At 39.7% G+C, this 26562-nt stretch overlaps 1 protein-coding gene across 7 annotated transcripts in view; it reads right to left on the reverse strand.

The window, feature by feature from the left end:
- Positions 1 to 26562, reverse strand: part of NCKAP5 (NCK associated protein 5) — a 629163-nt gene that overhangs the window by 489396 nt on the left and 113205 nt on the right. For 4 of the 7 annotated variants that reach the window (XM_083487645.1, XM_083487650.1, XM_083487652.1 and 1 more), the window contains one exon: positions 8373 to 8498. In XM_083487645.1, coding sequence (XP_083343771.1) covers positions 8373 to 8441 — 69 coding nt within the window. In that variant the 5' untranslated portion in view covers positions 8442 to 8498. Of the gene's footprint in view, positions 1 to 8372; positions 8499 to 17735; positions 17789 to 24165; positions 24281 to 26562 lie in introns of those variants that run through there. The other 3 variants (XM_083487648.1, XM_083487647.1, XM_083487646.1) reach the window with 2 other exon arrangements.

Below are 26562 nucleotides of genomic sequence, written 5' to 3' on the forward strand. Positions count from 1 at the left end.
GGCTTTCTCAGTGATGGCTCCAAGCATTTGGAATTTTCTTCTGAGAGATAAACAGCTATCTGGTTCAGTTCAGGTTTTTAAAGAGGAAAATTCATCTGTTTCTCTTGGCTTTTGATTGAAGAAATATTTTAGTATATGGGCTGCTGCTGAGGTTGTTATCATCATTGGTTGCATTTTAATCTATGGACGTTTTTAAAATGGTTGTACTATTGTGATTTGCATTGTACATTTTAATGTAATCTTAAATTTGTTATTAACATAAGGCACCTTTGGAAGGCAATAGTCTTGAAAAGTGACTTAGAAATATCTGAGAATAAATGAATTCATTTCTGGATAGGCAAGTTTTTAAAAAATGTGATCAGCAATAATTGCCTTGATTGCCTTAATCCAATGTATAATTGAAATAACTTTTCCAAATAAACAGGAACTGGTTCAGAAACCATAATTCCTTTTAGAAACAGCTCCTGGGTGTTCAAAATCATATTTTAAAGTGTTTCATTTTTTTAAAAAACCCTATCTTTCCTCCAGGCATTTTTTGTTACTTTATTGTGTGTGCATTAAAATCAGAAGTGTGAGTTCAAAGCTAACTTGGCTGTGCTCACATGCCTGTAGGACTGTATATCTTAAATAATGTGGCAGGAAATATCAACTTGCAGATATGGTAGGATTAAAAAGAGAGAAACATTAAAAACCGAAGTAAAGCACATGATCCTGAACCCATCTGAAATATTTTTCTCTTATTTCATGTTCAACACAAATTCCATTCCCTATGCCATTCAAATATTGATATACTATAAATATGGCAATGTTACTTTTCAGTTCCACAGAACAATTAGAATTCTGAAAGTTTTTGAAAGAATATAGCTAGCACTGGAAGCATTTTGGTTTTGGAAATAACTTTACTGTAAGTTAGAATAAGAAGGCAATGGGGAGGGAAGGTATTCATGATTTTTTAAGGACGATTCACGTAGCAGAATATTGGATTACTACTTAGAGTCGAACAACACCCTCACTACTGTAACAGAATGTTTTATGAGAAGAGCAGTGATGCACAAAGGAAAACACAGCTTCTTTATCTTTATTAATTGTGTAGAAGATGGAATTTCAGAGCCAAACTGCATGTGCCCCTAATGGCATAGTTCTGCCCTTGTATACAGAATCACAACCTCCCCACACCACATTGTTAGTATCGGGGGTTGGATCCCTTAACTCTTTGCCACTGGGATCCCAATGCAGATTAGGGACCCCATACTTGCAATATACATTGCAAAAAGGGCCCCATTCAATTTGCTGGGTCTTTTTTTGCAATAGAAAATGTACAGAAAGAAGTCCAATCTGGATCAGGACCACAACAGTGACAGGAAGGGTGAGAGTTAAAGCCCTCCTACCCCACATGCTTGGTGCCTCAAATCTTTTAAGCATCTAGCAATGACCCTGGCTATTGGTAGTTTGGCCCTCAGTAAACGCAACTTTCCTCAGCCCTGAAAAATTATCTGCAGTCATCAAAATTCCCTCTCCTACCCAGCAATTAAAGATAAGGGAGTCCTGATGCCATACTCTGTACCCAGACACCTTAACTCACATACTTGTTTGTATACAAGTATATTATGCCATACAATATGTTAGTCACAAAAATGGAGCTGGTATTTCCATGTGGGTAGGGCATTTTCATTCTATGAACAAAGTGGCTGGGTGAACAAAGTGTGTGTGTGGTGTGTGTGTGTGTGTGTGTAACAGGTCAGGATGTGTGCTGTGGCACTCACCCCCAAAACCCATTGCATGCACCAGGCACAGTGTGAACATGTCCATAGATCTGCAAAATTGCCCAAGAGCCAACTCAAATGTTCACATTTAATCCAGACTTAAAATATTAGAATAATTAATCTTAAGGAAACCCAGCAATTTTATGTAAATTTCATCTAATTCAAATAGACAACTTAGCCACAGATTTGCTGATGTCTCCTTTATTGCCACACACATTGCCTGTTCATGCTGTGGATTAGTAGTCACGAGGCAAATACTTGGCAGGGAGGTGGTAGAATTGACTGCCTATCACTAATTTGGGGGTATAGGGAGGAGTATTTGACTGAGCAGCCAGAGGAGAAACATCCAGACACACAAACATGCCAAGATTGTAAATCAAATTTTATTCTGAGGGTGTTCTTAGTTATTGAGATTTTATGGTATGATAAATAAATGCTTCAAATCCAAGGCTTAAAGGCTGATTCATAAGGGTGATAATATTGACAAAGCAATGCAGGGTAAAGGTTACATAGAACTGCTTAACTTTTAATATACTGTTTTAAATACACAGCTTCAGTGCCTGTTTCTTGACAGTACGTAATGTATCACACCAGCTTGGTTGTCTGTTGTCTTAATAAGTTAGAGTGCTGAGGGATGGCACCTTCCCCTTCTGAGGTCGAGGGGAAATCACACATTCATTTTACCTTGAATATGGTTAAAGGGCACATTCTTTGCCATCTTTCAGGTGGGTCACCTTACAGTTTGGAAAACAAGACCTAATTGTTCTTATTACCTTGGTTTGCAAAACTACAAACATGATTGTGAAGGGAGGGCATAAAATTAGCTGGAAGCACAGTACTTCTCACAATCCTAAAGACCACTAATTTGACCCTGTTTTTATTTTACTTTATTTATTTATTTATTATTTAATTTGTATAATGCCCCTCATCTGAAGATCATAATAAAACAAAAACAAACCAATAACCCGTCCTCCCACAAATACATTTAAAAGGCCATAGAATGTTAAAACAGACATCTACACTTACCTGCTGCCCTGTGCTTTCCTGGGCATAGGTCCAAACACTCTTTTTATTTTTGCCCCACCACTTTCCCCAGGAAAGCTGCTCTTCAACACTGAATCGGAACAAACAGCAATTCAGGTTTTCTGCAGATTGCTGTTTGTGCCGATTCAGAAGTAAGGAGTGGGCTTTTGCGGGGAAAGCACGGGGGGGGGGGCAGTGCTTAGACAGGAAGTTTAAAGCATGGGCTTGTGCCTAGAAATGCAGAGCAAAGGTAAGTATGGATTTGCCCTTAGTTGTGCCCAAAAGCTCTGTTGTTTTCACTAAACAGACAACCTCAGCTACCTCTCTGGAAGCTAGCAAATAGCTATCTGCAGCCCTCTTCAGCACGGAGCAGATCTGGGAATGACTATTGTTCAGGGGAAACACAGCTTGTCCCAAAAGGGCTGTTAGTATGGGGATCAGACTTAAGGTAATGATATGATGATGAGCTTGGCACCTCAGATAATACTGGGGTAAATAGATGTAGACTGAATAGTAAAGGGTAACATAGAACAGGTAGAAGTATAAATGTTCATGTGTTAGTAAGAATTTTCCTCGGTAGTGGTGATGTTATACCCTCCAGCCAGACCTCTTTAAGTGTTAAAAAGGGACACCTCCTGGCTCCTGCCACCACCTGGTAAGCTAAGGGAGAGCGGAAGAACTAGGGCAGCCCCTCAGACCTGGCAGCGCTCCTGTTCACCAGTCAATTCCATGCCTCCCAACCGTGAGCAGCAAATATTACAGGTATCTCACTTGTTAAGACTAATCCGATTGCAAATCACAGTGGTATATAGCTAAGCTTTGAAAAGGTGAGAGCACAGGCAATCAGCCTTCTAAGAAACAATTCACTGCACTCTTCTTTTGAAAGTGGAAAGCTGCCCATTAAAAAAAACGAAAAAAACCCACCCTTTAAAAACTTCTACTTTATAGAGGCTAGCTACTTGTAAAGATGAAACGTTCTCAAGAAGGCTGCTCAGCTAAATGCCATCACAGCTGCAAGTGTCAATCCAAGGCAATTCCCTAGCCAGCTTGGGAATTACTCTCGTAAATAAAGAGCACAGCTTGAAGCACTGACTTTTTCTGATCAAAATGTGTCCTGGAGAAAACTGAACAGTTTTAGGTCAGGCAAAGGCCTCCGTTTCTGGTGGGTCTTTTATTATTTTCACAGGGAGCACTGTACAGAGAGTGTGAAAAAAGCAACAGTTCCTCACAGTAATAATGATTTGGTCTATAATGTGAGTGGTTTTGGTTTGTTTTTTTTCTTCTACTTGGTTACAGAAGGAATATATATATATATATATATATATATATATATATATATATATATATATATAATGTATTTGAAGAAAGCTTATAATTCTTCCGGGCAGTAGTTTTAATAGCCACAACAGCAGCCCAATTTTTCTGATGCACAACTCAAATTTAAAAAAAAAACTATGATCACCATTTGAACAGCCCTAACATAATATCATTTATGGAAGGGGGTCAGCAGGTTTTTGTTTTGTTCTTGTTTCTATTATGTATTTTGTGTTTTTATCTTGTATTTTTATGCTGTGAACTGCCCTGATATCTATGGATGAAGGGCTGTAGACAAATGTTAACAACAAAAACAACACTATATCCACGTTATTAAATGTTATCTGACTTCTTTGAAAATGAAAACACTTAAACTGAGTGTTGATAAAATGTCCCACATTGCACATTTAACTTTAAAATTGAATATACAGTAGATTATGTATGAGCTGTAAGAACTATACATTATCCTAGCTAATTAATTAATGTGCATTTCTGAATTCTGATTTACAGCACTACAAAGTTGTGATGTGCTTGTGACAGGAGACAGAAAATAGGAATGTACGTATTTACAAGTCATGAAACTATTTTTAACTAGCTGCATTCTGATTTGGGGTCTAGACTCCCCTTCTAAAATAATACTTGGAGCCAGACATTATGATGTAATGCCTTCTCTGCATTCTGAATACCAGTTTTGTTGTCCTTATTTTAAATACAGTGCCTGTCTCATATATTGAATGCATTGGCAAAAGCTGTCTGTTCAATATAGAAGGGGGCTGGACAGAGAACCTAACATTTATTGACTTAGGGTAATTCTGTACTAGTATGCTAGTTGCAAACATGGTGATTGTGTACAGGAAAATAGCACCAACATAGCATTACACCAAGTTGGACCATTGGTCCATCTAGCTCAGTATTGTATATACTAGGGGTTAGCATCCTTTTTGAGCCAGTGGGTGCATTTGCCAAGCAGTGAGGCTGTCATGATCACCATACACACACAGCTTATTCAATCCGCTAAAACAGAAAGCTTGTTTCAAGTCCAATTTCAATAGGGTGAGGAGTGGGGGAGAGGCCTTGTGATCACCAATAAAAACCTATGCAAGCAGATGAGTGGCTATAGGCATCATATTAGCAACAGCTGGTCTATACGGACTGGAAGTGGGTGGCTATTCAGAGCTTTAGATAGTATACATTTCCAGGGATGGCAGTGCTGACAAGTACTGTAAAGGGCGCGGGCGAATAGACCTTTTCCCAGCATACTTTTCTTTGCCACATTCTAAATTCCACTGGCATGAACACAGACGTTACCTATCATGCACAGATTCAAGTATGCATGATCAAACCAGTTTATTTATATACTTAATTATTTAAATATTTGTAGAAGCAGCTTGAAATAAAAGCATTAGAACAGCCAACTGAGCCAAACATTCCAAGTGTCAATTATAAACAGTTTGAAATATGAATGTCTTCCATGCCTGTTTAAAAAGCAGCAAAATATGGTCCATGAATACATACCTAGAGAATGAAGTTCTAAGTTTCCATTAAGCATGGGGTCAACACCAAAAAGACCCCATCCTATATAGTACAAGGGTTGTAAACCTGTGTCCCTCCAGATGTTGGACTCCAATTCCCATCAACCCCAGCCATAATATCCAATGCTCAGGAATGCTGGGAGTTGTAGACCAACAGCATCTGGAAGGCCACAGGTTAATTCTAGTGCCTGCCAACCTAATATATATTGATGGCGGGCGCACAACTCCCTGAACCTATCTCTAGACCCAGACAGGTTTATACAAGTACAAATAGCCCTTCAAACAACTTGGCTACGCACTGTTTAGAGCTTTAAAAGTCATCACCAACACTTTAAACTAGCCCTGAAAACAATCTAGCCTCCAGTGCAGCCAGTATCATATTGGTGTTCTATTCTTTGATTGCCCCCACAAGAGTCCAGAATTCACCACATTCTGTACCACCTGAAGAATCCAAAACATCTTTTAATGCAGTCCCTTGTGGACCTTATTGCAATAATCTAGTCTGGTTGTAACTAGGCTCCTTTCTCCCAGCCAAAGGATAATTACAGCTAAGGTGGGGCAGAAAGCTGACTGGACAATTAGTCCTCACATACCCAATGCGACTAGTATGCTAGGTTGTGGTTATGGAGTTACTCCCTTTTCTTGTCCAGACTTCTCTGCATTTTTTTAAGTGCATAACAAGCATAAGTTTCAGATTATTTCCCTCCCATTTGGATATGAACCGAGGAGAAAGCATCACCTGTCACTTTGCTTTTCAAACCCAGATCTAAAGCCACAGAAGCTCTGCTTTATATTATTAGCATATTATGGTAGTAAGCAACCCTAAAAGTTTCCTGCAAGCTACACTACTGTGAGACTCCCACAACTTGCTGTGCTGCCGCTGCTGATGAATTACCTTGTTCGGGTTAAAGGGATGTACCTTGATTTATTTTACAAGGCAGAAGGCTCTCCTTTCATCTCTACAACTGCTCTATTACTGACCCAGAAATACTTTGATTTTCATCTCTACTTTCCATCCTTTCCTGGGTCAGCTGATTTCATCATCCTTAGAAATCTCATACCAGCTTTCTCACATTTGAAGGGTAGTCACTAAATATGTCAGTGACCTCCTGAAATGCTGACCCTGGGAACTTAATTTCTTTGAAAATAATGCTGCTCTTCTCTCACTGCTTAGAAGCCCACAAATTCATTATGCTGGAAGTGGAGGCAAGGAAGCAGACCCACGGACATGACTTTGGCCTGAATGCGGCTACTTGGTATTTCCGCGCTGCCCCCCCCCTTTTGGCTTCCTATTATTGCTTCTCCTCTCCATATTTATTTGCAAATGTATCCCATTAGCTTTAGCAGAGCTTACTCTGCTGACTAAACACATTCAATGTTACGGCACAAACATTAGCCATTAGACAGATGAGCAAGGAGAGTTTTAGAGCATGCTGTAATTCTCAGGAGTTATCATGATTTGATATTCAACTCCACCTCTGCTTTCTGCTTTCCAAAGAATCCTGCCATGACATGGTTGAAAAAGAATTCTGCATTTCTTTCACCAGCAGTGTTAAATTTAAATCCATAAATTTAAACTGTTTCAAAGAACTGGGTGGGTCCTGATGTACTTCTCCCCCATCCAAATACTGTTGCAAAGTTGACAGAAACTCCCTAAAATGTGGATGTGTTGACAACTACTGGAGAGGAAGCTCTCTCTGTTCAGTGTTTGGCAGAGTTGAGTAATATGATAATATGGCCTATATGATGTCTTTGTAGAACAGTATTATGGGGGCATGTACATGCTTGTTGTCTGAAGCATGCCTAAAAAAAGAATGTTTCACATAAGTAACAATGGAGTTTCAGTGCTCAACAAATCACTAACGTCTGATACCAGAGGACATTAGGTACCATGCATTTGCTCTATGTAAAAGAATGTCTACCAAGTGTATGTTCAGTAGAGTGGCATCCAGGCACAGGTCCATGAATTGCATTTGTCACTTCTTAGGAGAACACTTTGAAAATGTAATGTGTGGAGTGACCCCACGTCCTTTATTAGGGGAGAAAAAGTCTAACCAAGAAAACACATCTAAGTCGCTTATTGAGAGACAGCAATGTTTTAGGTTCAAATCTTTGTTCACAGCAGCCAAAATGAACACTGACATCAACAGGACCATTTCAAACCAAGGTTTGCCATCAAGTGTGCTCTCAACAGTAGGTTACAGACAATCCTGGTTTCCAGTGATGCTTGTATGATCATGCGTACTCATCATACTGACATTAGTTTTTGATGTATACTTTAAAAGCACTGTACAAATGGCTATAGAATACAGACACAGAAATATATATCTTTGTTATCTGAACATTATTTAACCACGTAAGTTTTCTTGAAGCAATGTTCTCTGATTAAACCACTTTGTGTTTTCAGCTTGACAAAACTTTATCAATGACACCCCTATACCAGGGCATCCCAGATCCACTAAACTCCACTGGACAAGGCATCATTTTTCTTCTGAGATTCTGATCTAGATGAACAAGGTGTCATGTTCCTATCAACAGTTGCATTTTGGCTGAGCTATAATAGTCTTTTAGCATTTACTTACATTTGGCTATTTAGAAAAAAACTCTCTTGCAATTTTGACAATACAAGGTCTTCAACAAGTCTTCAAGGATGTCTGTTACAAAGGGTCACAGCAATGAAAGGCCCAAGCGCCCAATGCCAAAAAGATATCCAAAACTATAGATATGCTTTTGTACTCACCATGAGAGTACTGTCCAAAGAAAATCTTTTGCTAAATTCCTTTTTCACTAGATGCTGCTTTTTGTCCATGGCTGAATATCCTTTATTGTTTATTCTCTTAGAAATGCCAGGTTGTTGCCGCTTTCACTGTGGTGGAAAAATAAATACAAATTAATTGCTGTAACCCACCCAATAACCTTAGGGTGAAAGATGAGTAATAAATTAAAATAAAAAAACTGCTTAGTTGATTCAATGAAACATACACCAATTGCATTTAATAAAGTTAGTTTGGCATCCCACCCCCACACTTTTGATTGAATTTCTTTGGGTCTTGAAAATGTTACAGAATACATCCAGATCACAACTAAGGTGTGCTTGGATTTATATTTATATTTTAAGGAAAACTGGCAAATCACCAGCAGGTGAGGGTTTTCAAATTTGCATAGTTGCAATGTGCTTGCTTAGAACTGATTCAAGAGACAGAAGTTGAAGTGGGGTTGGTCTGAAAGGCTGCAATCAGTTGTAGAGCATGTTTTATACACAGGAGGTCCCAGACTCAATCTTTGGCCACTCTAGGTAGAACTAGGAATGTCCCCTGTCAGAAAGCCTGGAATGTTGCAAGTCAGTATTTAGTTTAATAGTGAACTAGATGGACCAATTCTCAAAGTTGGTATAAGGCAGCTCCCTGTGTTCCTGTGACCCTGTTATTTTACCTCAGGCATAGGCGAACTCGGCCCTCCAGATGTTTTGAGACTACAATTCCCATCATCCCTGACCACTGGTCCTGTTAGATAGGGATGATGGAAGTTGTAGTTCCAAAACATCTGGAGGGCCGAGTTTGCCTATGGCTGTTTTACCACATGTCAGTAAGGAGCAGCTCTTCATCAGAGAACTTATAAACAGCTCATACATTTGCTAAGCTAACTGCTCTTTGCAACTGAATTCTCACATAAGCAGGCTACTCACATGAGCAGTGCTCCTTCAGAGAATCCTGGATGGCTGCGGCCCAGCCTTGGAAGTGAGAGCCCCATTCAGTTGTCCAATGAACATGCATAGGGGCAAGGCATTATGGCAAATGGCAATGAGTTGTAGCCAACAAAGTCATTCCATTTGTGCAAGGTTTTGTACCAGGTCCAAATATTAGCTAAATCTAAGAATTTAGGAGGATCTGCCCACCCTGAGGTAGGTTAGGCTGAAAGGCTGTGACTGGTCTGACGTCACCCAGTGAGTTTCATGACCAAGTGGGGATTTGAACCTTGTTCTTCCAGGTCCGAGTCCAACACTCTAACCACTACACCACACACAGTGGTGGAGAAAGCTGCTGGGTGCCTGGTGCAGTGCGCCCAGGGGTGGGACAAGACGCCCATAGGGGTGGGGCACACTGCAGGGCCTCTGGAGTCTGCTTGCCTCCTCCCACTCAGCCGCCCTACATCGGGGGGGGGGCAGCGGGTGGACCATTTGGGCAGCGCAGAGCCTGTGCACACCCAAGCCACCACGTCTCTCCCAGGAGAGACATGCGGCTCAGGCGTGCTCCATGCCCCACAGTGAGTGGGGGCATTTTGTCACCCCCCTCAGTGGTGACACCCGGGTCAGCCCGCACTCACTGCACCCCCCTTCCTACACCCCTGACCATGTATACTAGTTCAAGTAAATATATGTGTGCAAAGTAAGTCTTATGAGCTTTCCAAGTATGAAAGACAACACTGGAAAGTACGATGCCCAGAAAGTTATGGGGCCAAAAGAGGTTTCTCAAGTGGCTTAGGCAGAGACAGTTAATATGTGCCATAGTTAAATTGATAGTTTTGTAGCATGGCTCTGTCCATTACTAACACAACTAAATGGCAATCCTGTGTGATTATACTTTTTTCTTGTTAGGAAAAAACAGAGCGAGAGAGAGAGAGAGAGAGATATCTTTTCTGTTTGACATGAAAAATAACACTCAGTATAGTAATTATTTCTAAATGGCACTAGAATAGACCATCAAATTAAATATTACAACATTTCAATCACCACATGAAGCTGGATTAAAACGGGGTAAAAGGTGCTATTTATCAACTCCCCAGCCTATTTAGTTCTTTGGAAACTATCCAGGATAGCACACACTGGTACATATTGTTATACAGCAGCCCTGCTTATGAAGGAAGCACAGCGCTACCTCAGTTTTCGAATCTAATCCGTTCTGAAATACCGTTTGTATTCCGAAACGTTTTAAAACTAAGGCGCAAATGGCGGTATACAAATTTAATTGAGAAAATTGGGAAACACTCAGTGGAAGCCGTTTGACTTCTGAGGCGCATTAGAAAACGGAAGCATTTACTTCGAGGTTTTCAGCGTTCGAAAACTGGAATGTTAGACTTCCAGGGCATTCAAAAACCGAGGCACCACTGTACTTCAGAAAAATGTGTGTGTTTGTGTGATCTTTTTCATTTCTCCAAAAAATAAAAATACCCCAGAGTCAACTAATATTCCAGGATATTGCAAGACTCAAGAACCTTTGCAAGACAACATTAAATACAATTCTCAATACATTATGCTTCTCAGTTCAGACCACAGGAGCAGTGTGGTACAGCTCACAATCTATTCACCAATGTTGCTTTAGTAGAATATATCACTTAATCTATCATTTAATAAATATATTTTAATATCATTTGCTCATTTTTCTCCTCAACAAGCGAGTATCCAAATAATGTTGATTTATGGTTGTGTGTGTATGTGTTTATGTACAATTTTATTTGTACACTACTAGGATATCTCTTTGATCAAGTGGTTTAAAAACTATTCTAAACATAAATAATGGGATTTATTAAAAATTTCATACCAGGTTGTTAATAATAGTTATAGTAGAATTCCCACTCTCCACTGATAGTTGGCCTAAATTTAACATATCTATAATTATAGTTATTAATCCTGGTTGAAGAAGAGATATAGCTATTAGACAAACAGGTAATATTTATTTATTGACTTACTTCTAAAATGTATAATATGCCACTCCCATGGTCAATAATTAACTTAGTATAATGATTACATGAAAAATTATGAAAGCTACATCTATAGTTTAAACCTTTATAGGTACATGGCCTACAATATACCACAGCCTAAAGGATGGTAACTGCTTTTAATATTTTGCTACATAGATATGTTGTGCATTCTCTTTTCCTCTCTGTCATTCTCCCTTAAAAATGAAAATAAAATTATGCTGGTACCACTAGTGCAATGTACTGTGAGCTGGAGTTTGAACCATGCTCTGGTAACTTTCAGACTGGTTTAATGTAAAATGTTTTGTGTAGGAATGCTCTCAAAGATGATGTAGAAACGTCAACTGGCCCAAAATGCAGCAGATTACGGACTAAGGATCCCTTTAAAACTCATGTTTTAAAACAGCTGGCATTAGATGCAAGTTCATTTCTGGGCCCGATTCAGGGTGTTTAAAACCCTAATGACTTGGGCCCCAGATATCTGAAATACCACTTCCTTTCGATATGATGTTGAGCACTGCACTGAGAAGATAAAATAGCATCTGCCTTCTGCCACTGACAGTCCAGAGAAGAGGGACTTTGACCTTCTATTTTAAACTCCCAGCCCAGGACCACTAGGACCAGGAAGACTACTGGTAGGGCCAAGAAAGGGTGCAAGTGACTGGCAATAGTGGGTAGTTGCAATGGTAGGTGAGAACACTGAGCTGTGGACCAGTGATGTGGATAGTGATGGCTGGCTCCATCAGAGTCTGAATGTTCCTTGTCCCTTCCGCTGTTTTGGTGCTGCAGCCCAGTGCTGTGAATACCCTCTTCTACCACAGTGGTTTATTGCATAATAAACTATTTTATAACACAACAAAATATCACAGTGTAATATCATAGTGTACACAGGACCGTGGAGGAACGCTCATTGTAAACCAACATTGCTGATTTATATCCCCCACCTTCCTATCTGTCAGAGTGACATATTTCTATCCCATAACTGTTTCTTATCCTTCCAAATACTTCAGTGCTTCAAAATATTATCACAATATGTAGGCATCCTACCTCTGCAAAGCATGAGAACATCCTGCACTGGGAATAGAATCAGGTCAGTCCAAGAGTTATGTTAACACCCACACCCTTTTACCCTCCCTTCTCTGGTATGCAGCAAGCTGAGCTTATTTAAATGCTAAAAACAACAAAAATAAGAAGTCAATAATTCTAGTTAAAAAAATTTGGCTGCTTCTGACAGCCAGGTGAAGAGGAAACCAGAAAACTTGCAGTGGCATCTACATTATGTACAGCTTGAAATTAAAAAGAAATAAGTTTTCTCTTAGCCAAAACCTTCCCAAAGCAACAGTGCTGTGGTAGAACTGAGGTATAATGACTTATAACAAGTCAGACAAGCAGTCTCTCTGACAGGTGGCACCTGTTTCTATGTCACATCCCCCACTATTTCTATCCGGTCCACTCCAAGTGCGAGGGGCAGCTTTAAGCAGAGCAAGTGATGCAGTAGGTTTCTGATAGGATGGGAGATTTGAAGTGAGGACTTGGATTGTGAAGACCATATTGCACTGTGGTTGGTTTGGAGGTTTACAAGGCAAGATTGCTTCTTTCAAGCAGCCAGAGGCTTTTGTTTTCCCCAACAGCTGATTTCACGCATTTTGCTTTTGCAAAAATCCCTATTTACACATGGCCTGGCCTGCCTTTAGAGCATGCATGAGATTTTTGCCAGTGCAAAATAGGCACCTTAAGCACTTTTTAGTGGAAAGGTGGGGCAAAGATGTTTGAACAGCTGAAATACCATTTTCAGGGGCAATTGAGCTTGGCAATGGCAGACTGGAGAAATTCAGCCTGTGAGTCAGACATGTTCTCATGTTGATGCCATCATTCAAAAAAGCAGAACAACAAAAGTCAGATTAAAAACTCAAGTGCAAAGAACCAAATCTAAACAATGCTTAAGCAAGATCTTAAAAAGAAAAGACACAACAACAACAAAAGGCATACTCCCTCCCCTCAAAGCACATACCGCCGGCTCTTTATATGAGTCATCAGTGGCCTGAGGTAACTCCTTGCCTGAGGTGACTTAAGAACTGAGGGAAGGCCCAGACTCATGATAAAACCATTATTGACCTGAAAGGACTCTACATTTTATATCATTTGCTTCTTTTAGTGTTTTTAAATTATAAGCCACCATGGGTGCATTGGCAAAAAGTCAGTATATAAACGTAATAAATACATAAACAAGTGGAGCAAAGGAAGAGCTAGCATGACTTCAAGGAGGAAGGAATTCCATAGTTTGAAGACTGATTGAAAAGCACCTGCTTCTTGTCAATGGCAAATTCCCTGATGGAATACAGAGTAATACCGAGACAGGAAGGGGGATCATAAAGAGGTAGTCTCCCCCCCCCCCAATACTCTGGACCCTAACCTTATCAGGCCTTAAATTCAATACAAGAACCTTGAATTGAGCGTACAGATGTATTAGTAACCAGTGAGACCATTTTAGAGCAAGTGCAATATGTTCATGGAAACTTCCTGCCTTTAAACAAATGAACAGTTTCTGAGCCGCTTTTCAAGGCACCAAATAAACCACCTACACTAGAGAAACAACCTGCCCTCCACACTAAGTCTCCGGACCTCTTCCCAGTTCTCATTTATATCCTATGTGAGATATCAGTCCTAACCAGATGAACAACTCAACTCTCCTATTGTTCACAGAAGCTGGAAGTAAACTGCCTTGTCCTCAAAAGCTGATCCTTCTGAGCCATCACACCACCTCACCTCAGTGTCAAGAGTCTTCATAAGAACAACTCAATTTAGAGGTCTAAGGAGAAATGTTCCCTAAGCTGATCAGGAAACTTGGACAACCAGCAGTTGTTTCCTTCTCTGAGTCCATAGCAACTGATTTTCAAATAAATTGGTTATTTAATTAGTTAATATGTGGAACTCTCTGGAATACTCTATTAGTTTCAAATCATTATTAGCCTGTCATATCAAAAAACCACCCAAAATCTTACATGAGAATTAGAAGTCTAGTTCTATGATATCTCATGTAGTATAAAAATAATTTTAATGAATGATAATAAAATGAAGAATTGACTATTACACTATCTAGGATATAACAGCTACTAGACAAAAATATATCTGAAGATCTGCTGCTCACTACCTTAATCAGTAGTTTGAAAGGCCAACAATATTCACTTAAGAGGAAATGTTCTAGATTGATGTGAAAGGTTGGGACATAGTTATCTGCATTAGCAATGAAAATTGATTGTGTTTATATCATCTCTCAGTTTCTCTGTAAGAAACATGATTCATCTGATGGCATTTTCTGTTCTTGTTAGAGTATTTCTTGCTAACAAGGCTATGAACATTGAACAGACACAGCAAAACCAAAGGTGGTAACCTTTTCAACATTTCATACTTTGATTGGCTGTCTGTTTTTATCATGAGGTTTTTTTTGGGGGGGCATGCTCTAGGGGAAGAGCAAACAGCCTGTAAATTATACCAAAGATGACCGAAAAGGTCAAAGGAGTACATTTGCTATTCATTCACTTGTGTGAAGCAGTTGAGGAATTCAGGTTGCAAAACTAAATGCTCGAACAGAGTTCAGAACTGATATGAGCTGGGAAAGTGAGGATGCATGTAGAGACAATGACAGATGAATTCGGGAATGGGGATGCTACGCAGCATTCTCCTTATGCCACCGATCATCCACATGTCACTGTAGAGCTGTGCTCAGTTCTCCAAAGCAATGGATTGGAACCAGATTTGCCCTTTCACAGAGCTTTTTTTTCCAGTTGGAACTCACTGGAACTCAGTTCTGGCACCTCTCAGGTAGGTGCCATTGCCATAATAAGAGAACAAGGGAGGCATTTGTGGAGAGTTTTGACACCTCTTTTTCTAGAAAAATAGCATTGCTCTTCCATGAGTACATGGGCTCCTTCTCTTTGCAGATAGGACTTTCAGATTCAGTGGAGGGAGCCCACTGCAGGAAGGGAGATGATGATCTTCACCAATCCCCCCTTTCCCTTTCAGCTTCCTGCATCGTCTTCCCCATTCCAGAGAATCCCCCTAACCAATGAACAGGTTTTTAGGGGGCAAGGGGTTGAAGAAGAAATGGCAAAAATTGTCTTCCTTCAGCAGGACTATCCTTGACCAGAACTCTGTTGACAACAAATCCAGATCCAACCCTGTGGCTGTAAACCAAAAGCAGCAGCGGCTGAGATTTTAAACTACAGGACCTAATTGTTAATATTGAAATACAGTGGTGCCCCGCAAGACGAATGCCTCGCAAGACGGAAAACCCGCTAGACGAAAGGGTTTTCCGTTTTTGAGCTGCTTCGCAAGACGATTTTCCCTATGGGCTTGCTTTGCAAGACGAAAACGTCTTGCAAGTGTTCCGATTTTTTTCCGCTCCCCCCCTTTTCTAAGCCGCTAAGCCGCTAATAGCCTTTTAGCCGCTAATCCGCTAAGCCTTTAATAGCCGCTAAGCCTTTAATAGCCGCTAAACCGCTAATAGCGCTAATCCGCTAAGCCACTAATAGGGTTGCTTCGCAAGACGAAAAAACCGCTAGACGAAGAGACTCGCGGAACGGATTAATTTCGTCTTGCGAGGCACCACTGTAATTCAATGTGGCCTGTGTATTCATTTTTCCACCTATCACTCCAGCAAATCAAACTATGTTAAAAGGCTATCAGTTTTGTTTGACTGCATTGGATCAACAGTAATCATTACACACTTGGGTGTGGAAAAAAGAAAGGGTTCCCCTATGGTTAATCTAGTGAGAGTAGTATGACAAGTGTGTTGAGTTATCCAGAGCATTCTCTGCCCATGTTGTAGAAGAAAATTATTTCCCATTATAGACAGAGGTAAAATAAGAACAGTTTGAAAATCAAAGGTTCTTAAAGCTCTACAGTAAAGGCATCTCAGATTAGATAGATAGATGATAGATAGATAGATAGATAGATAGATAGATAGATAGATAGATAGATGATAGATGGACCCCAGATTTCACTAACATGTGATATGAGCAAACTATAAATGTCAATGACTTGAGCAAAATGACAACAAGATGACAATCATGGATTTGTTCATTGCACTTGGTATCTACAACAACTTACATGTGGGTTTTCCTCAGAGTGTTTTCCATTGTATCCACTTGCCAGGACCAAGTTACAAGCCTAAATGAATGTCAATTACCGTATTTTTTGCACCATAACACTCACTTTTTTCCTCCTAGAAAGTAAGGGGAAATGTCTGTGTGTGTTATGGAGGAAATGCCTACGGGTGGCATGCCTACGGATTTTCCTTCTCTAAAAACTACGTGCGTGTTATGGTCGGGTGCGTGTTATAGAGCGAAATATACGGTACATAGGTCTCAAACACATTCAATTTCCTGTATGGTGTAATCAATAGATTTCATGAAAAAGCAAGGATGTCTGAATCATCCACACATCCATTTTATGTGTAAAAGTCAACAAGTCAACCTATGTACAACGGCAGACACACATGCATACAGGTTAATTGCACTTCTTTCCAGTAACACATCTATGAATTCACATCTAATGTCCACCACTTACACCACAAAACATTCTAGAGATTGGCTCCTGAATGGATTCTGTCTGGGAAATTGCAGGGGAAGCAGTGTTTTCTAGCTTGGAGCATATTTTAAATGCTGTGCTGAAAGCTGAACCAAGTGGCACAGCAGCACAATAGTATTCAATTCACATATAATACACTTCCATGTATTCCAAGTAGTCTGCACCAATAATGACCACAAGTTCAGAAATATTGAAAGGTATTTGGAAAACAGCCATAACAGTAGCCTTATGAGCAAAGTCGAACAAAGTTGGATGTAATGAATTTAAACAATGAAGAAAGGCCTTTGGGAGAGAGAGGGAAAATAACCATTTTATATTTTTTTGAAGGATGTAAACCATTGCCAAAAAGCTTTAGAAGATTATTGCAATGATGTGAAATAGAGACTGATTAGGATACGCTCTCTACAATGAAATCTAATATAAAATGTGGTGCCATATTTCCAGGGAAAAGGTAGAAGACTTGTGATATTAAACAGTACAGTGGCTAAAGTACTATAAAATACACTACAGGGAGCAATGTATCAAAGGCAGCGAAGGAATAATAGGTTTCCTTTCCCCTTAATCTCTTCTGGTTTTCTTTTTTCTGCATTGATGTGTCTGGCCCAAATTATACAGATACTAGGTTGAGAGGTTTGCTTTGGAAAAATATAAATAACAGTAATGCCTCATTTCCCCAGAGGCAGTCAGCTGCTAGCTCACAGGGAGGGGTTTGCTTTACTTTTTGCAAAGAGGTACTGGCAATTGCAGATGGATTCTCACCATCTGCTACAGAATGAATAAAAATGTAAATTTAAAAAAAAGTTCACGAACTACTACTTACAGTCCATAAGTCTTCTACATTTTGTGTCATCCAACCCATTTCCTTTACCTCATCTGCATTTGGTTATTTCAAGTGAAACAGAAAAGAAATAGGTTTAAGGGTGAAGGACATTAACAATAATATTAGAGCTACAGAGGGTGAATATTACTGGAGATAGAAAATGGAACAGGACTTTGCAAATATTCTGATTACAGCAACAGAAGATTATTTAGGGTTGCCATATTTCAAAAAGTAAAAACCAGGACACCCCAAAAGTTGTTGAGCGCCACATTTTGGAAATTCCCCCCAGATGTCAAATCCGCCTTCGAAATCTCGGTAATGTCCGAAGAACATCTGGATGTATGGCAGCCCTAGATTAATAAAATCTACAGAACAACAGCTGATAGAAAGCTATTTTAAAATTAAGAATTCTAAAACTTAATCAGGCTATAATATGTTTTCAGCTTAGTAAAAGGTGCTAGTCTCTTTTTAGGTAGAATCATGTTAATTCTTAGGGAAGTCAGTGCTCCATAAAGGCAAAAGAACATAGATGCATAATACTTGTGCTCCCACAGGAATCCTCCCTCGACAGCACATCTGTGGATACCAACTCTCAAACTGCATTGTGGGCAACACTCACTTCTGCTTTCTTCTCTCTATGAGCACATGCAATTGGTTTATTAAGGATTTGAATCAACATTATTCTAGAAATGCCAGAAACAGCTTTCTTGTTTTCTAAATATTTGATGACACTCTAACAGAATGGCAATATTCAGAAGTTTGTCCATGGCTTACAAACCATGGTTTGTAAAGTTGTGGGTAAGTGCTGTGATTGTGTGTTCTTCCTTGGCTCAACCCTTCTGCCATCACAAAGTGGATTCAGTACAGAAATCCTGGCTTATATTGAGCCACAGTCCCACCTTTTGGCTTATCAGTTAACAAACAAGCAGGATTATTTTCTGAATCTGTTTTATAACCTTGGTTTGTTAACCTGTATTAAGCCAAATATTAGTTTGGACAGAACAGAGAGCTGTGATTTAATGAACCATAAACTATGATTTATGAAGCCATGGATCAATGTGCTGAATGTTCTGTTTTATTAAACAGAAACTCAACACATGATAATTATTAATGAATCTTGCATGCAGAGAAGTTGTGCATCACTTGGTACATTCTGTTGTTTTATTGTTCCCCCTGCTAGCTCTATGGTACAAAGGCTCTTTCTCAGATCACTTTGAGTATTAGACACTTCAACAGGAATAAACATATTAAGCTATGTGCTGCATGAGACTTTCCTTCACTATCAATTATTAACACTTGCTAAAATCATAAAGCAATGCAACTAATATTTTAATAAGTCATAATTTATACATGATTCCACGTTCCTGAAAACATATAGAGCACTCAAGCAGTGCTTCAGCAGTGTGGTAATGCAGGAAATTGGATACCTCATACTTCTGGTAATTGGAATTTTAGCCTTTAACCCCAAGAATGGCATTTCAGATTCAGTCCAGGTTGGCAGTGGGTGAAAGTCATTACTATGAGATGGCTGCTCAGTGACCTATATGAAATACTAAAAGTTGGTGGTGAACAGGTGTCTGCATAATTAAAATGCTGTGCATATCACTGTTGTTAAGCCAGGATTTCATTCTCAACTCCTGTTCTTCTACCTTGGATTTTGATGTCATTTTGAAGCATCAAGATCTGGGGTTTTAAAGGACTGATTTCTGAAACCACCTACACAATACTTTATGTTCTATAAATTGAAAGTTATACTTAACTCTGTTGATATATAAGGTGTGTACAGAACACTTACATACAGTCAGGAAGTTTTACAAAATAAATACAGTGATAAATGGAGCAATTGAAGTGTGTGAGTTTATCAGTACAGTGGTACCTCGGGTTACAGACACTTCACGTTACAGACACTTCAGGTTACAGACTCCGCTAACCCAGAAATAGCACCTCAGGTTAAGAACTTTGCTTCAGGATGAGAACAGAAATCGTGCGGTGGCGGCAGGAGGCCCCATTAGCTAAAGTGATACCTCAGGTTAAGAACAGTTTCAGGTTAAGAATGGACGTCCGGAATGAATTAAGTTATTTACTCGAGGTACCACTGTATTGCTGTTATGGCAAAAACATTTCATTGGCAACCTAATCTAGCATTGTCTGTGGGATCCTGTAGAATTACAAACTTCTAGAATTCATTGTTAAAGAGAAAGGATTGAATACAAATAAAAAAATGTAAATAAAAAAATATAACCATTTTTTTATTCCTCAATAGTGAATTGGAGGAACCAAGTGGACTTGCAGAGACCCCACTGAATCAGGCAGTGTACAAAGTGTCTCAGAGTGAAGTGGGTTGTTTTCCAAAGCACTGTACTGGGGTCTGAGCTAAATCTTGTGGTCGGTGAGCACTTCTACTGTATACAGTTGTACCTCGGTTTAAGAACAGCTCTGTTTACGAACTATTCAGTATATGAACTCCGCAAAACCAGAAGCAGTGTCCTGGTTTGTGAACTTTACCTCGGTCTACGAACAGAAGCCGAATGGTGGAAGAGCACCGGTGACAGGAGGCCTCATTAGGGAAAGTGCGCCTCAGTTTAAGAATGGCTTTGGTTTAAGAATGGACTTCCGGAACAGATTAAGTTCATAAACCGAGGTGCCACTGTATGTCCCATCACTAGCTACTGAGCATCAGAGGCTAACAATGTGATGCATGGGGGGTGGGGGGATGGAATCCAAGCTGGCAATTTATGTGTTTTCTTTTTCTTTGCATGACTTAATACAAAAACTATGATAAAAATGTAAATAAATGTAAATAAATATAACATAAATTGCAAGTCTGTACAACAAGCTCTGATAACAAATTGAAGGCATGTTTCCATTGTCCGTGCAGCCTTACAGGAATGGTATTGTCAGGTGAGAGACAGGAAAACAAATTATGCAGAAACCCATTTCAGCAAAGTATAAGGACAATTATAACATCTGTTAATCCTTTGTGCCAGTTATAATTAGGTGCTGTGGAGGAGGAACCCTTTGGCTTACTCCTTTAACATCTGTTCAAAGGACAAGCAACTGAGAGGGTAATGAATGACCCTTTACGTTCAATCAGAAAAATGTGAGCATAGCATACACATTCAGAAAAGCCAGGTTTTAGGTAAGAAAGAAATCAATAGTGGACTTTTGGGTTGAATTGTTTACTGTAAAGATGGTTTGTTGATCTAAAATGTCCAGTTTCTCATTTTATCAGTGTATTCTGAACACATCATTTTCTAATCTGTCTACCTAGCTATCCTTTTATCTTATGGATGATGGATGACTGAAACTGTTACTTATGTCTGAAAAATTCCTCAGCCTACTTTTAAGAGCTGAGATTAAACAAAAAAGCATCAGTCTACTACTTCACTGCCATTGAAATAAAAAAGTTGAGCGGACAATAGTGCTTAATAGTCTAATTTGATATAAAATATCAAAGTTACCAAAAAACGCTTCAAAAATATTGTCCTTTAAAGTCCTCATAAAAACTGCATCTCACTAAAAGGGTCCATTCTGATATTATTCAGTTTAACATGGCCCTCTACTGGCAAAACTCACCCCCAAATCTTACCAGTATCAGACATTGCTCATTTATGTAAGAAGTATAATTTTAATTAAGGATATGTACTACAACTAAGTTATTTCACTGTGTATACATTAGAAGAGCCATTCTAGAACTTTAACAAGAGGGAAACACATGGGGGTAAATAGTGTAAAAGTGTAATAATTATTTCCATTTCATTTTGCAGATGCACCTTTGAAGTCATTTCAGGAGTTGGGGGGGGGGTGTTGAAGGTTATACTATTCTATGAAGCAACTCATGAATGGCTAAACTACAATTCCTTACTACTAACACACCACATAATTTAAATAACACCACTGCTTTCAGAGCTTATTTATACTTTCCGCAGCAATCATGTTTGCTACAACTACACCAGTGCTACACAGGTGTTTCCTGCAGGAAGCAAGTCACATGTAGAGGGAAATGTGTGCCCCAAAGTCTTTTGAACACTTGGAAATATAGGTGAGCTCCAGCTCCACCATATGCATTCCCAGACTGTATAGAAATGTGTTCATTTCTATAGTTAATTGAGCTACGATCATTACATCCAAACAATACAAATGTGTTTGCTATGGGGAATAATGGTTAAAACACCAGTACAGAATAAACAATAATGCCAATGTGCAAACCATTGTGACAAATGAACTTGTGTCTATTTATAGCAGGAAACTACTCAAACAGCCAGTGCAAGGCTGAGAGTAGACGGATCATATGTGGCTAGAAGGAAAGCCATGACATGGAGATGTTCCATGTGCACCTGCACATTGAGCAATGTTGAAGGAGGAGTCAATATATATAAGCCGGAGTGGTCGAACGTGTGGCCTAGTTAGCATTTCCCCAGCTTTCAGAAACAGGTGGTAGGGCTCTAGGACCTTATCTCATGCCTCCTTCACAAAACCCAACACCTTGCTTATCTGGCTTGGGAAAGCAGTCCAAGGGCTGGGGTGGTGTCAAATTTTGGCCTCCACAGCCTGCCTAACAAGGCATGGGTTTTGTGTTGAATAGCTCTTGCAGCCCACTTTGTATGAAAAGTTGAGCCATGCTAATATAAGTCCTTGTGCTGCCTCCTTCAGCCCCTTTTGCTGCACAGCACTGATCTGATTCACTATACTGCCTACACTATGCTGTGTGCATTTGGGAAGGTTGAGACTAGGCAGTGCGTATTGTTAAATAGAGTAATCTGGTCACAGTTGGCAGATAGGTGCAAGGATAGAATTGTGGTGAGGTGAAGAGGTGAGTACCTGGTGGTCCCTTTCTGGGTGCTGGACATTTCTGGAGGCAAGCCACTCTGGGGCATGAGACCTTTGTGTTGCATATGGAGTGCCTATTAAGCAGCCTGATTTCACCCACTCAGAGTTCTGTGAGCCCAGGGTAGGGGTAAGAAAGCCTTCCTACACACCTTAAAGGCAGAGGGGCTATGATGTTGCCAGGCATCCTGTCCTGGGCAGGATAGCTCACGCAAGGCAACATACAACTGATTTTCTCCAACACCCTTATTTCCCTCTGCTGAGATCTGTAACAATAAATGTAGCCCTCATTCAATTCATATTTTCATGTCTCACCTCTTTATTACACACTCTAGCTTAAAAGGCTTTCAGGGGCATCCCAGTCAGACCTCACACATGATACTGTCAGTTCTCCAAAAGGTATGATTTACTATTAATTTCCTAGAAAAACACAATTCACTGTTCAAAGTTTTTCTGCATCTCTCCTATGGCAGTCAATCCTCACACTGCCACATCTACAATTTATGGCTTTGTTTTTGTTTTAAAGGCAGCAAATATTATTTGCCCATGTTCCTTTATGTAGTTATTAACTCTCCTTATTTTGTCTGTGCAAAAAAGAAAAGAAAAGGGAAGCACAGACACTGCTGAATTTAACAATTTAGATAAGGCTAAACCCTTGTAATCAATTAGCACTGTCAAAGAAAACAATTTGTGACGCTGATTTCCAGCTGCAAAGATCTATTGTGTGTGCACACCATCCCAGTCTCATCTGGTTCTGTGAAAACAAACAGGAGACTTTAGTAGAAAGCCCATCAAAACGTGGGGCTCAACAGAAACATTTGTTCTCCAAATGCTTCCTTGCAAATGCCCATCTTTCAGCACATAATGTTTACCCACTGTTTTATTATCAAGCTGTTTTGCCATAGAATTCACATCTTTCACAGCTCACAGGCAATTTCCGCAACAATGTACGGCACCTTCTGCCACAGCACACACCATATTGGAGTAGAACACCTTAGCATCAGTCCAAATAAATAATCTCTCATATATATTCTCTCATATATATATATATATATATATATATATATATATATATATAATCACAAGCCTTCTCACTTCTCAATGCACATTGCACATTGATTAATTTTATGTCACTAGCAGAAAATAATTGGGGATTCTGAAGACTACATGAAACACATCATTAAACAAGGCATGAGCCATTGTTAAGCAAAGCTATGGGTAATTTTCTCTTTTTATTTTGCATAGTATTTCGCTGCATGGACTGAAATATGCTGCTTCATGCTCGAAACCATGTTAACATTGGCTTTTATTGTATGATTTTGCATTTCTAGTCTACATAGGATGAGCAATCCAAGCCCCTTAATCCGCCGTGCTGGAAGAGGCTGAAGTGAGAATGGCATACTTGCACCCAGGTCCTCTTGGCTGTACCAGGCTCAGTTGGCAGGTAGGCTCCACTGTCACAGAGGTCTCCACTCTGCTCACCAGTGCCAGTGGTATCCCCACCAATGGTATCCAGGGTAAGCCCCTGAAACAGGGTGTTTTGAGGAAAGAGACAGAGCTAAATTGGCCAAAGGTTTGTTGGATCTTAAGCTAGCTGACCTACCAGCAGGTTGTAGCAAGGAGCCCAGTCTAGACCTCTTTGCTGAGCCAGCCTGGAGCTGGTGCAGCAAACTTTTCCTGTCTACCTCCAGATGTTACATTAAAACCACAGCTGGGTTAAACTGGGAACTTCTTGACACCATCAATGGGCAGTAAAGTCTGGGTGGAGTCATAATGGGCAGCTGGAAAACTATGAGGACTTTCACTAAGCATCACAGATGTGTTGGCTGGGCCTAGGTTAAGGAAACTTCAGCTTTACTGAGGCTTGAGGGTACACCACACCCATACCTGTACACCACTTAACTCTCCTTAAATATAGCCTCCAAACCCAGTACTCTTTAGGGATAAAAGATGGGTAACGGAATGGAAAATATGTGAACAAATTGTTCCAAATGGATGTTACTATTTTGAAAATAGAACAGAGAAGCTGAAGGCATTATCAAACATAATAATTTGATATTTATTTAATTTTTTATTTCTAAGGGAGGGTTGTGGAGAAAGTATTTGAGGACCATATGAGGCATGCATGGAAATCCTGACCATCCAGACCACCTCTTCTGATATCTGTCAGCAACTGCTATTGCATCACAGTTGCTATGAGAGTGAACAGCATGAGAAGGAACCAGAAGGCAATGTAGGTTTATTGACTATAGAAGTTTCATGACAGCCAGACTCTAATGGTGGCTTTAAAGATGAACAGTGAAAACCTGTGCATGTTTATTTAGAATGCATTCAGTGAGACCTCATGCCACATAAGTGTGCATAGGACTGGATCCTAAGAACATAATTATTTGATTTATTGAGGAGTAAGCCTTACTGAATGCATTGGGAATTAATTGCATGCCAGACTGCATAGGATTCTCCTGTAAGACTTGCCCTGTAGGAGAGCAAGGAATGGCAGATTTACAGTCCCTTTTATTACATGATAAATAATTTATGCACCTTTGTTTGTATATACTTTGATGAATGTAGGCCAAGCATTCTTAAATTCTAAGCAAGGGTGGGGAACCTGTGGCCCTCCAGATGTTGTTGGAGCTGGCTGGGGCTCATGAGAATTGGAGTCCAACAACATATGGGAGGGCCACAGGTTGCTCTTCTCTGAAATAGTTACAAACCCATGTTTCCTTCTGCTGCCAGAGACTACTGTGATTAATGATTCCATGGTTGTGCTCCATCCCATTCTGTTTTCAGTGAAAACCAGCCAATTCCAAAACTGTCACTCTTAGCATAAAGGACTTCTACTAAAACAGCTTCAAGCTGTTAAACATTTTGCAGCGTCTGAACTTTCAGATTTCTAACTTTTCAAAACCTGTACTATGGATCAAGATAGATCCAGTTAGCCTGTTAGGTTGAAGCAGGCAATACAATTTTGAAATGCTAATTCTAACATAATATGAGCATTAACACAGAAACCACAAGGGGTGGGTAGGAATTTTCAAGTTCTTCATTTAGCTGATGACAAAATATCTACAATATTAGACTTAAAACTGTAAGCGGATGGAACTTGAAAAAGGGGCAGCTTAATATCATCATAAAAATGCAAACAAAAAAGTTAGAATTGAATTCTCGCTCATTTCCAAACATTCCCATTTTATGAGCAAATGCATAAAGCATATTGAAAAGCCTTGCTGTAATCCCGCCTAACTGCAGCACACTTGCTCCTATTATAATTAAAAGCAAACCTTGGCAGTGAAGCTGAAACATAATAAATACAGCAACATTTAAAGAAAGAAAGCTGTGCTAATCTGATAGAATTCTAGAACAGGGAAATAACAGCAGTAAGAACAGCCCCTTACTTGTTGTTGTTCAGTTAAAACATGCTCCCGTACTAGAGAAATCCAAACCATACGAAAGTTTTCAGCAGTCTAGAAATTTCTCGAGTGGATGCTGTGTTTATTTACCAAGCCTTAAAAATCTGTGGTGAGGAGCAGTACTGAGTTAGCTCTCAAGTTCATCAAGAGCACCGCTGAAAGTCCTACTGTAACTGCAGGCATGAAGTTTGCTGCCAGTTAGCTTTTCTGCTGCTCTGTGCTTGTAAATACAAGCTCTGTGGACAAAGTCCCAAATGACATCACAAGCAGCTGCTTATTGTTGAGTCTTTATTAACTGGCTGTCAAAAAAAGAAAAGAGGAACTGAGAGGGGTGGGGAGGCACCACTGTCTACCCCGAAGCACAATCTGAGAGCTTAGTCGGTATTTCACTTATACATATGTAAATACTTGTGATTATCTAAACTATGCTTTCCTTAGGATCATGAAGCCAAGTTTCCATAAGAATCATATCCTTTGCCAGTCTGAAAAATGAAAGGAATAAAAAGGACATGAGGTCTAGTGAGAAAAACATATATTAAATGCTGCATTTACCATACTTTTTAAAAGCTGCATACTTCTAGAATGACTTT

Source organism: Podarcis liolepis, assembly GCF_965112155.1.
Source record: "Podarcis liolepis genome assembly, chromosome: 1".
Lineage (NCBI taxonomy): Eukaryota > Metazoa > Chordata > Lepidosauria > Squamata > Lacertidae > Podarcis > Podarcis liolepis.